Source organism: Cimex lectularius, unplaced genomic scaffold (assembly GCF_000648675.2).
Source record: "Cimex lectularius strain Harlan isolate CLEC.00 unplaced genomic scaffold, Clec_2.1 scaffold26, whole genome shotgun sequence".
In the NCBI taxonomy this organism is placed as follows: domain Eukaryota; kingdom Metazoa; phylum Arthropoda; class Insecta; order Hemiptera; family Cimicidae; genus Cimex; species Cimex lectularius.
Window position 1 is genome coordinate 1128281 of NW_019392721.1, and position 13763 is coordinate 1142043.

Here is a 13763-nt window from a genome sequence, read left to right on the forward strand (position 1 = left end):
ATTAAATGCTAAATTTTATATACATTTATATAAAATAAATATTAAATATAATTCCACAAGTCGTATTTTTTCTTACAATGTATACTATGTTTTTATATAACATTGAAACATATTATGCCGAGTAACTATTTCTATATTAAAATGCATCACATTTACTGAACAAAAAACTAACAATTTTTCTCGAATAAAAACACTTATTGAGAAAAATAGTAGAAAACATTGTATTGGCAACGTCTTTTGTTTTTCATTTTTTATTTAACACAAATAGTATTCTATTTAATAATTTAGAAAAAAGAACTAGAAAAAAAACCAATATATAATATTTTAACAGTGATAATTCTAAGCTTAAAACATCACCAGCTTTTAACTTAATTACATTTACACATTAGTACGAGAAAATTTACATTTGCAAAAAATAACCCGACAATAATATCAAGCATTTTTGAATAAGAAGATAGAAAAAAGAAATTTTGTATACTAGATTTCCAAAATTGCATTTTTGTCCGATTATACATCTGGCTTTGGTGTTTATATTTTTTTTTTCATTAGGAATTTTTAAATATATTTCCATGTATTACTGACAAAAAGACGAAGTCATAACAATTACAATGGGCACGTAATTGTTAGGATGTGATTAGGCCATTTTTGAAATTGTACTTAGTAACAGTACAAATTTGAAATTCCTCGTAGGATGTTTTTTTTATTAAAGTAAATCAGTTTAACATTTGATGTTATCATAAAACTGATTGCTACTGTGTTTTCATTTATATAATGAACACGTTAATTTTAAAACTCATCTCCTATCTAGATTATTTATTATTCAATTAATTAAGGTTTTTATCTGAAATAAAAAATTCAGTTTCACAAGCGGGATTCGAACCCACGACCTTCGGCTTCATACCCAGCTACCCTAACCCTTCAGCTATAGTGACTTCGATAGCTTGAAGTCACGATAGCTCAGGTGGTAGAGTAGCGGCGTATCAAGCCGAAGGTCGTGGGTTCGAATCCCGCTCGTGACACTAAATTTTTTATCTCAACTAAAACCCTTAATTAATTGAATGATATTAATTGGTCAAGCGGACCACGAAAAATAGTGAATTATTAATTATATTTACTAAAGTGAATAAGGATTAGAAGAAAAATTCAGAAATGATTCAAATGGTGATTCATAACTATTACTGAATTTACATACACTATGCCGATTTGACTTTATTTATTAATCTTTTTGTTTATACGCAAAGTTTGTTTTGTAATAAATTTTTATAATAAATAAAAATAAATATTTAAAGTTTGTTGTTAATAAAAATTTGTTATTTTTTTAGAATATTTATTCTTTATTTAATTTTGTAATATGTGTTACGAATTAAAAATTGGAATAGTCTGAAAATATTTGGTATTTCAGTTTGAAAAAAGCTTAAATTTTTAATGAGGCCTTATCGAGTTATTTGAGTGAACATGCCTGTTTGGAAGTCCAGTATAAAAAATACATTAATGGATTTGAACTTGAAAGGGAGAGGTTTTTAATTTTTTTAAAAATTACGTTCCATAGTATAAATTTATATCACCTTAAGGCCTATCCCTTATAAATTACACAAAAATAGATACTTCAATTAAAATATTTTAGAACTGAAATATGGCAGACCGGGCAGGTTCAGACGGGTCAAGTTGGTACACAAAAACACATACTTCACGTCAATCCCACCCTGTTTAGGCGATGCTTTCCCATCAAGTGATGTACAAGTAGTAGATGAGAAGTTGGCTGATGAGAAGGGCAGGAGCGGAAAAGACGTAAGACGTGCTTGGGGCGAGGGAAGCCAGCGCGCTTGCAGCTGCTTCCAGGCAGTGGCGAAATTCTGAAAATTCCAGCCTTGTCACGGCGCAGAAATGGGTCTGGGCACAGCTGGCGTCGCAGCCGCCGTTCTGAGGGCTGCTGTACAACCGGACAGCGTTTGCTTCGTAGTATCTGTAACAAAAACAAAAATTCCTATAGAAAAAACGGAGAGATCACCTTACTATAAAACCTGAAACAAGCAAGAATTTCCTCGTCAGAAAAACCGAATTTTTGAATTATTAAATTCACTAGTTTTCGTGGTCAGCTTGACCAATTAATATATTTCAATTAAATAAGGTTTGTAGTTAAGATAAAAGTCAGTGTCACGAGCGGGTGCTCTACCACTTGAGCTATCGTGACTTCGATCCACTTGAATACTAACTTCCCACCTCAACCCCACCTTTTGTATTTTGAACAGCCCCGCCTTGAAAAATGGCAAAAAGGAGGGAAAATTCAAAAGGTGGGGTTGAGATAGGAAGTTAGTACCGAGTTGATCGAAGTCACGATACCTCAAGTGGTTAGAGCAACGACTTATTTAGCCGAAGGTCGTGGGTTCGAAACCAGCTCGTTGCACTGACGTTTTCATTTCAACTAAAACCTTACACAAAAATATTAATTAATTAAAAGAAACAATTTGGTCAATAGACCACTAAATATAATGGATTTAATATGTAGAATAATATAAAGAGAAATAGGAAAAGTAGTAAAAATAAAATAAAAAGTCGTGACGGTTTAATTTATATAGAAGCATTTATTGAAGAACAACATAGTAGAATAATGGAAATTAAAAATTTAGAAAACATTCTGGTAAAGGTTGAAAAAAATTAAACACCTCAAAAGGCGTAAAGAGGCACGCATAAAACCTAAGCCTAGGAATAAAATTAAAATATTAAATTATCACAAAGCCTTACTACAGCAATAAAGGAGTAGGCTCATTAAATGTCAACGTAATTTTTTAATAGAGGCTATCTGTATAAAAAATAGCAAGAATTTTCGACTCGAATTATCTACGCTAGTGGTTTTGGGTTCGAAACTTGTCATAGTCCATCGCTTTTTCATAGAAAATAATCCAATATATTTAGTGGTCTATTGACCAAATTACTTCTTTCAATTAATTATTTTTTTATCTAAGGTGTTGGTTGAGATGAAAAAGTTAGTGTTTCAAAGAGGTGTTGGCGTCAGAGTGGATCGACGTCGCACTAGCTCAAGTGGTTAGAGGAGCGGCGTATTGAGCCGAAGTTTGTGGGTTCGAATCCCGCTCGTGACACTAACTTTTTCATTTCAACCTAAACCACGTGGAAAAAGATTAATTAATAGAAAATAGAATTTTAGAATTATTGTAACACTAACTTCCCATATCAATCTACCTTTCGAAACTTCCCTCCTATTTTGCCATTTAACAAATGTCGTGTAATAGAATCGATCAGATAGATGGGAAGTTAGTGTCCGAGTGGATCGAAGTTACAATAGCTCAAGTGGTAGAGCAACGGCGTATTTAGCTGAAGGTTTTGGGATCGAATTTCGCTCATGGCGCTGACTTTTTTTATTTCAACCCAATACCATACATAAAGATTAGTTAATTGAAATAAGTTATTGTTAAGATTATATATCGTTTTAGAAATATTTATCTAACGAGGAATTCTATTAAGTCTAAAGAACATGAAAGGAAAAAGCATACGATACGACTTGGAGATTTGGTATTCTTGATTGGGGTTTAAGAGGGAACATAGCTAAATTTTTAAAAAGCTTGCTCGAAATGAGGAGATTCCGGGTGAGATTAGGTACCGCCTTATCTAGTACGTTCATTCAAGAATACGGGATTCCTCAGGGTTCGGTTCTGAGTGTCACTTTATTTGCCATTGCGGTAAACGGTCTGGCTGATAATATTGGGTTGTCCGGAAAATAATGCAGGATTTTGGTATTAAACAAAAAAAAAGAAACTAGTTACTTTAAAGCAATGTTCTTTAATCAAAATAATTNAAACAATATCATTTGGAAGAGGATTAATAAGTGTTGACATTCATACAAATGAGTAATCCTGTAAACGTAAACAGAATATTTTATATAGATTTTTTTGAATGAAAACTTAAAATCCTGCATTATTTTCCGGACAACCCAATATAAATGATCATAAAGTCAGGCCTTTATGATGATCTTTGCTTTTACTTGTCTGGGAAAAATCTCCAAAACGTAGGAAGGACATTACAAAACGCCATTGACACGAAAAGCAGATGATGTGGGTTTTAAATTCTCTTTGTCCAAACCGGTATTTGTACACTTTTGTAGACTAAGAAAACATCATGAAACACCTCGGGTTTTCCTTTCTGGCGTTGAAATAAAGGAAGTCGACGATGTCAAATATTTGGGCGTTTCTTTCGACAAAGCCCTTCGATGGAAACCTCAAATAGCCAAATTGTGTAATTCAGGAAGGAAAATACTAGGCCTGATGAGATTCCTCGCTAATTACAATTGGGGAGCGAATAGAGACATTCTTTTAAGAATATTCAGCGTGTACTTAGGAGCAAAGTTTTGATACGGAGTAGCAGGTTCTTCAGCACAAATATCAACTTTAAAACCGCTAGATAGGATTTATTACCAAGGTATCAGGATTGCAACAGGGGCGTTTAGAACAAGCCCTTTATATAGTCTCTGCAATGATGCCGATGTCCTTCCTCCGGAACTTTTCATGGAGGGGGCAATTCTTAGGTCTGTTGCTAGATTTTGGTCTAAGCCTTTACATCTTCTATTTCCCTCAGTTTTCCGTAACCCTCACCAAGATATGTACTCCTTCCTAAAAACTAGGACGAGACCTTTGGGAATCCACGGTACTGAAATGTTGAGATTAAGAGGGAATACCTTGCCGGCGGTTGAGGGTTTTAAATTGCTACAATCCCACCGTGGGCATTACCTACTGCCACAATTATCCAAGATCTGGCCTTATTGAACAAAAGAGAAACACCTTCTCGGATGATCAAGGCAGAATTCTTTCGAATTTTAAATAACTATCCCAATTATAAAGTTTTTTAAACCGACGGGTCTAAAAATGAAATTGGTGTAGGGTGTGGGATATTTGCTGATGAGTATAACCTCAGCTGGTCTCTATCGAATGAGGCTAGCGGATACACAGCTGAACTTCATGCAATCAGAAGATCATTGAGCATTATAAAGGAGTCGCCAGGAATTTGTAATGCCATTATTTGCTCTGATTCGAAAAGTGGTCTCCAAGCAATCAAAAAGAATTTCTAAGTTGACCCATTGTATTCTTTCCTGTTCCCCTAATTTCTTTTGCAAAAAAAAATCAACGATATATAACTATATGCATGTACGATATCAAATGATAAATAAATTCCGCCAATAAATTTTTCTGTATCACGATTTGTAAATATTTTCCCACCCGGATTCAATACAGCCTAGGAATAAATCACCCATATTTGTACTTTGGTTGATTCATTGTCATGTTTTTTCCATCCCTGGATGTAAACAAACAAAAAAATTATACTTATTGTATAAGATATACATTTACTCAATGGTCTCGGAAGATGAAGTGGGTGTTTTCGCATTAAAAGTGTTTTCAATAAAATCAGAAGGCTCTTTACATACATATTTATTAAAGAGCTAAAATGTATATTTCGAAAATCAAATACTTTTGTTTTTTTTATTATTTAGGCCGATTTTCAAACTTTTTTAAAAATTATACGTATCAAAGAATAAGGAAAAATTACACTATTTTTAACATATTTCTAGTTAATTATTTTCGGCAGTACCGCACAATCTGCGTGATTTATGTTTTCTTAAACAGGTTTATTACGCACCTCATGAAGAGTTATTGTTAACTCACGAGTCGGTCTGTTATATGCTATTTTTTCGTCAGGGAACCTGGTGCGTTCTCTAAGTTTACGAGCTCATTTTGTTTCCTAGTTCCTTTATCTGCTTTGGGAATACTGGTGAATTAAGTTTATGGTATGTTTGATTACCTACATAAATAACCTATAAATTATTAAAAAGAAATTATAAATAAAATTCAATAAAACTATGAAATATGAATAAATTTCGGTTTAAAAATATAATATAATCCAGAGATTTTACGGATTTATCAAAGGCTTTTGATAGTGTGGATCGTCTCATTTTGGTCAGAAAACTCAAAAAACTATGTGTGGGCCAACCCATTTTGGCATAGGTGGACTCCCTTTTGTCTGAGAGATCTTTTGTTGTGAGATTTGTTGAAGGCTTATCGAAAACTGTCCACGTGGTGTACCTCAGGGCTCACATTCTGGTCCTATGTTATTCCATTTATTTTTTAATGACGTCGACTCTGCTCTCATTAATTTTTCATTTTCATTGTTAACAGAGGATTTGAATATTTATCGCCCTGTCGAATCGTTGATTGTATTCTCTTGCAAAATTGGTGGCTTTGGTGTAAGCGTAATAATTTGAAATTAAACGAAAATAAATGTAAAATTTTGAAGTTCAGCAAGAAAAAATAATTTTCGATTATGACCAATTCGTTTATAGTATTGAAGGTAATCACATTGACGAGGTAGATATTATCTCGGATCTCGGAGTTATTTTTAATAAGAATTACAATTAATTAAGGTTTTTTAGTTCAGATAAAAAAAAGCTAATGGCACGACGGGATTCGAACCCACGATCTTCGGCTAGAAACGCCGCTGCTCTACCACTTGAGCTATCGTGACCTCGATCCACTCGGACATCAACTTCCTATCTAAACCCCACCTTACGAGTTTTCCCTCCTTTTTGCCATTTTGCAAATGTCTTGTAATCGGTTTGGATTCTTGACGACAATTGAAATGGCCACGGAGAGCTTTAGTGAAGTGTACTTCATATTAATTCTTTAAATTTACTAATTTCGTGGTCCGCTTGACCAATTAATATATTACAATTAATTAATGTTGTTTAGTTGAGATAAAACAGTCAATGGACGACATTTGAAAAATGGCAAAAATGAGAGAAAATTCAAAAGGTGCGGTTGAGATGGGAGGTTGGCGTCCGACGGTATTACAAGTGGATTTTTCGAATGAAAAAAGATGATGTGGGTGGATTTATTTGCGAGAGTAGGATGGAAAAAGGGTTGTATGGTGTTGGGCGTCATGACTAGCAAGGGGAAGATGAGTATTAGATGGCAAAATAATATAACAGGTCTCTTTTTCTTTATGTTGCGCTGAAAAATGAAACCTGTACATACATTGCACGGACGTATTTAATCAACGCAACAGATATTTTTTCCTGTTGCGACGAAAAATGAAACATACGGCGTGTATTGTTAAGAAGAATAGAAATGTTGACTTTGTATACTGTGAAGAGGGAGGGCTCTGGGATGCTCCCCTGGGGAACACCCGATTTACTACGAGGAAAAGGCGTCCACTGACCGATGCGGCAGTACCGGTTTGTCAGATAGGATTTTAATGTTAAAAGGTACTTGAAAGAAAGAAAGTTTTTAAACTTAAAGAACAAATCTGATTAAACGCTTGAGGCACATCGCGAAAGTCACCCTAGCAATACTGTTTCTGCTCAAGAGAAGACTGATAACTGGAGGAGAGATTGTTAGCAGTTTCAGCTATACCTTTTTAGGAAAAGCTTTTCATAGATTAAAAATAGTAAATTAAAGTTTTTAGTTGAGATAAAAAAGTCAGTGTCACGAGCGGGATTCGAACCCACGATCTTCGGCTAGATACGCCGCTGCTCTACCACTTGAGCTATCGTGACCTCTATCCATTCGGACATCAAGTTCCTATCTCAACCCCACCTTATGAGTTTTCTCTCCTTTCTGCCATTTTTCAGGATGTTGATGTCCAAGTGGATCGAGGTCACGATATCTCAAATGGTAGAGCAGCGCCGTATCTAGCCGAAGATCGTAGGTTCGAATCCCGCTCGTGTCATTAACTTTTTTTCATCTCAACCAAAAACCTTAATTAATTGTAATGATTTAATTGGTCAAGCGGACCACGAAATTAGTGAATTTAATAAGAATTGTGATTTTCGGGACCATATCAATGCCATTAGAAATAAATCCTTTAAAAATTTAGGATTCGTACTCAGGCAAACTGCTGACTTTAAGAAACCTTTTGCAATAAAATTACTCTATCAATCTCTGGTGCGCAGTGTTGTTTTGTCGCCGAGTTCTTTTGATGGTGATGATAGAAAGATTACAGAGAAAGGCCACGAAATACCACTATTACAAATTATGCAATCAAAGGAACTACCATCATTGCTCCTATGAAGCCAGACTCTCGTAGGCCTGGATTTTCTGGAGGATAGAAGAGTTTTGGCTTCCGTTGTGTTTCTGTGGAAGATCCTAAATAATTTTATTGATTCCCCAGAGATATTAACTTGTATTGGCTTTAGAGATCCGCAGCGTCGACTACGGACCCATGAATTGTTTGGTACTTCACGGCACAGAACCAAATACGGATTACAGTCTTCAATCTCCACAGCTGTGCATTATTTAAATAAATTCTCTATCAGTGCCGACCCCTTCTCCTCGTCTCTTCAGATCTTTAAAAAAATATTAAACGTGCTTTAAAATGTAATTGAGGGTTTATTTATTACTTTTGTTGTGTTATTTATTAATCTATTTATAATATTGATTTTTTGTTATAAGTTTAAGTGCTTCGTTGCTGTTCCTTTTACTGCTATTATTTTTATATCGTTTTTTAGTATTTTATATCATAATGATTGTTTTGTTGTGTTGCTTGATGTCCTATGCTTCGGTAACTGACCTGTTTGGACTGTAAATAAATAAAATAAAATAAAAATAATCCTGCGTTTTATTTCGTAATATTATTACATAATTTTATATTATATTTTTTTGAGTTGGGAGATAAAATGGGACTGCCAGAGGCTTAAGAATACGTATATGTTTGTTGAACTTTCGTAAAATATTTATTTTAAACTTTATTTTTTTGTTGAAATAAAATCAATACTGTTAATCCTCGTTTTAAAACCAAAATCCAGGCTATGAGTTTAGCTTTAAGACACAAAGTGTGTCTGTTAGTACCCTGATCAGTTTTGTTTATTACGCAATCCCTGACGCCAGGAAGTTGTGTTGCAGTAACTTCCCATCTTAATCGACTTAGGAAACATTTTCGCCGTCGTAAAACCCGAAAGGCCAAACAAAAAACTATCCTACTTGTTATTTACGTTGAGAAAAAGTATTCGCTTTTCTTTAACGATAACTTTGTAAATAGTAGTCTACCATTCATTTTGATGTAATATCGAACAGGACAAAAATAAAACTAGAATTTTCGTACGTTTTTTATTAGGAAAATATCGTTCTTTTTTAAATAAAATGTGACTTAAATGTGAAATAAATGACAGGTAGAAAAAAAATGTTTTTCATTATTTAGTTTTAATAACAATATAAAGCATTTTAGCAGCAAATTTTTTATATTTTATTTGGAATTATAACACAAGCAGAACAAAATACAAATAAAAATATGAACGCCGATAATATTTGTAGCCAATGCAAAAGTTATGTAGAAATACATGAAGGTAGGCACTCAAAACAAAGTTATTAATTACAATTAATTGAGGTTTTTAGTTGAGATTAAAAAACGTTAATGACAAGAGCGGGATTCGAACCCACGATCTTCGGCTAGATACGCCGCTGCTGTACCACACTACGTTCTACTCTCAAAAAGGAGGGAAAACTCATAAGGTGGGAAAGGTAGGAAGTTGATGTCCGAGTGGATCGAGGTAACGATAGCTCAAGTGGTAGAGCAGAGGCGTATCTAGCCAAAGATCGTGGGTTCGAATCCTTCTCGTGCCATTAACTTTTTTTCATCTCAACTAAAAATCTTAATTATTGTCATGTATAAATTGTTCAAGCGGACCACGAAATTAGGGAATTTAGAAATATTAATGTGTGGAGATTTAACGTTAACTGTCACATTTTTACACGAGAAGAACGAAGAACATGGGATTTTTTGAACAAATTTCAACTACATATGGACACGAAGCAAAAAGTATTCTGAAGAACATCGCCAACAATTAAAAGAAACTCGCATCGGCTATTAATCAGGGAACCTTTTTGTTGAAATGCAGACGAGACAAGGGATTTCCTACTCACATCAAAAACAATTTTAACATCACAAATGCCACACTAACACAACCCAACACCAGAATTAACGACATACAAAAGCCACAATACATTTAAAAAAAAAAAAAAACATTTTACACCTAGCAATCACCACGAGCATAAAAAAACATTAAAACATTAACACAAAAGTTACACCAATTAAAACTCAATGAGCCAACATAGTACCTGGAGACATTTAAAAAAAATTACAAACATCAAAAAAATGCATACAATTTCCACTTTCACAAAATTAAAAAAAAACACCAAAAAATTGAACAACTTAATCAAATAACAAACACCTGTTAACACAAACCTAACAAAAACTAACATTCTTCCAGAAATCCAGAACTTCCTGTCTCTTAGTCCCAAACATATCATTCCTTACAACAAAACAGATTTTCCAACAGCTAAATTAATTACTGATGAAGACTATGCAATCCAAATATCCACACAAACAGAAGAAGAAAGAGACATTGCACGATCAAAATGCATTAACACAATAACAAATCACTTACAACATATCTCAACAAACATACACCAAACCAAAGATTTTCTCAAAAATAATCCTCACATTTTCATTCTGTCTACTGATAAAACAAACCAAAGAGAAGCAATCAGCAAAAGAGAGTACAAGGAAAAATTACCAAAATTTTCAACGATCCAAACACATACAGCACAATCAAATCAGACTTAAATAAAAGTTATTAATTGTTTTCTTTGTGTAACTTCTTGTAAATCAATCTTACAATACACAATTAACATATTTATAAACTATAAAATAAACGTGAAAGTTGGTATATTACATTTTGGACGTTTTTTTATACATATTTTCGTTTTGTGATGATATTTGCGATTAATGGAACTTAAACGGCAAACCGGTTATTCTAAACCCGCAATACGTACAAACCTTGCAGAAGTGTTGGTCCTGAGTCCCCGTAACGGCAGGCTTGTATGGAATCAATCAACTTGCTGATAAATTAGTCGTTTATGTTAAAAACAATATTCATAAAATAAATAAACAAACAAGAAAAAGAATGAAACATAAATTTAACAACTAAACCAGGCCCCATGGTCATAAACTAGACTTACCGTTTTAATATGGCATCCTGGATAAATTATGTGTTTAAAAGTTACAATATAGGTTTGTATGGTTTGGTTAAAAACTATGTTGGAGACTGATTTGCCCTTGTCAATGGACCTGAACCTGGAATCTTCGGTGTACGAGAAGATTCTATATCATTTACTCATCCTAGACCACATTTTCATATATTTCATTAATTCACTAATTTCGTTGTCCGCTTGGCCAATTAATACATGACAATTAATTAAGGTTTTTTTTTTTAAAGTTGAGATGAAAAAAAGTTAATGGCACGAGAGGGATTCGAACCCACGACCTTCGCCTAGATACGCCGCTGCTCTACCACCTGAGCTATCGTGACCTGAGGTCGTGGGTTCGAATCCCTCTCGTGCCATTAACTTTTTTTCATCTCAACTAAAAAAAAAACCTTAATTAATTGTCAATTTCATATATATTATAGTAGGATTTGTCATAACTACGATTTGAATGACCACTCGTTGGTTTGCTTGTAGTTTCAAATTTTATTAAAGCCAATTCCATTGAGGATCATTGCAGATATATTCAATCTGAATGAAACAACAAAATTGATAATGTTCATGTGGAACAGGTGCCCGGGTCGATACTTTTAATACTTTTGTAGAGAAGCCCATTTTGAATAGGCGGAGACCGCCTGGCGATCGGATATTATTCAAACGGCCCTCATTTACCGCACATACCTGCAAAAATGGTTTGGAATTTCAATAACGGCCAGGCCGTTTCGGCTGGTTGATTAGCCCTCAGGCTTTGTTCTGGTATTAAAGTGCAGGACGTTAACTGATTGGCCGCAGGATTTGATGTGCAATTGGTCCGTCACGCTGGTCCCCCCGGCCGGACCATTAACCAAATTTAGTATGAAGATAACGGCTGCCATAAGTCAACCTGATTTCATAGTTGAATGAACTTTACAGATATAACTGGAGCCGCACTGATATTTCATCCAAACAGGCCCCTTAAATCATATGCGACACATCTGGCACCATGAACACATTTTTTTTCCACTTCTATACTTCCACATAAGCAACAGAACTTAACAGACCTGCTTAACGTTTAGCATTTAATATATATCGTTCCATTGGATTTCTCAAAGACTTCAATGATTGAATAATATAAAAAACCTATTCACCAGTATGAGATAACAAGACTTATGTTTTTAGAAACGAAATGTTTTGGACAAATACAACAGAAAGTTAAATCGTATACCATATGACTAAATACCACACGCGAAAGGGAGAGAGAGAAAGAGAAAGAGAAAGAGAGAGAGAGAGAGAGAAAGAGAGAGAGAGAGAGAGAGAGAGAGAGTGAGAGAGAGGAAGGAGGTTTGGAGTGTGGAAAAGACAGAGAAGGAGTAAAATAGAGAAAAGGTGAAAAAGAGGAATGAATACATAAATGAAACAAAAAGATAATCGAAAAAGGAAGATAAAAAAGACTTAGGCATTAAGGGAAAAGATAACTAAGATAAATATATAAGATAAGTATATATATATATANGTGATGGGAAGAGTGAAGAGGGAAGGGGAGAGAGAGAGTGTGGGAAAGAGAGAGAGGGACAGAAGGAGAATTTAATATCTAACAGGAAAAAAAGGAGCGAAATATATAGAAAGAAAATGAAATAATACAGATAAATTTTGTAAGGAATGATACCCAAAAAGTTTAGAGTTGAAAGATAAATAGCGAGACAGACAAACAGATCGATGTAAAAGCATACGATATAGATAAGAAAATGTATACTTTCCTAAGAATATAAGCATTTATATTGATAAATAGATAGACAGATAGTTGTAAAGAGGGGGAGAAACAAAAAAGTGAAATGTACAGATAAATGGAAAGATAAACAGAAATAAAAATCTGTATATAAATAAATAGGGAGAAAAGAGAGAAAACAAAGAGAATGAGAAACTGCCATAAAAGAGAAAAAAGAAGAGAGAGAGATTAGGAGAGAGAAATAGTTATATAGACATGTATAACTAATAGACATGATAAATCAATAACTAATAGAAAAAAAGGAGCGAAAAATATAGTAAGAAGATGACACAGTAAAGAAAAATTGGAATGCCTAAATAATAAATAGTTGAAAGATAACAGAAAGATACATAGCAAGACAGACAAACAGATCGATGTATATACATACGAGATAGATAAGAAAATATAGACTTTGCTAGAAATATAAGCATTTATATTGATAAATAGATAGATAGTTGGAAATAGGGGGAAAAAGAAAAAAAGAGTGAAATATACAGATAAATAGAACGAGAGACATAACTAATCATCTGTCCATAAATAAATAGGGAGAAAGGTAGGGAGAGAGAAAAAACAAAGAGAATGAGAGAGTTTGAGAAAAGATAAAAAGGAAGAGAGAGAGAGAGAGAGAGAGAGAGAGAGAGAAATCAATAACCAATAGGAAAAAAAGGAGCTAAAAATATAGAAAGAAGATGACACAATAAAGAAAAATTGGAAAAAATGAAACCTAGATAATAAAGAGTTGAAAGTTAACAGAAAGATACATAGCGAGACCAACAAACAGATCGATGTATATACATACGAGATAGATAAGAAAATATAGACTTTGCTAGAAATATAAGCATTTATATTGATAAATAGATAGATAGATAGTTGGAAATAGGGGGAGAAAGAAAAAAGAGTGAAATTTACAGATAAATAGAACGATAGACATAACTAATCATCTGTCCATAAATAAATAGGGAGAAAGAAAAACAAAGAGA

The 13763-nt window shown here is 33.7% G+C and overlaps 1 protein-coding gene and 1 non-coding gene across 5 annotated transcripts in view; one reads left to right on the top strand and one right to left on the bottom strand.

Annotated features, from left to right (window-relative positions):
- Positions 1-946: 946 nt before the first annotated feature.
- Positions 947-1019, top strand: Trnad-auc. Its single transcript has one exon. It is a non-coding gene; the product is annotated as a tRNA-Asp (tRNA).
- Positions 1020-1356: 337 nt separating this feature from the next.
- Positions 1357-13763, bottom strand: part of LOC106664028 (acid sphingomyelinase-like phosphodiesterase 3a) — a 794759-nt gene continuing 782352 nt past the window's right edge. For all 4 annotated transcript variants that reach the window (XM_024226658.1, XM_014389387.2, XM_014389388.2 and 1 more), the window contains one exon: positions 1357-1963. In XM_024226658.1, the coding sequence (XP_024082426.1) occupies positions 1726-1963 (238 nt within the window). In that variant the 3' untranslated portion in view covers positions 1357-1725. The remainder of the gene's footprint in view (positions 1964-13763) is intronic.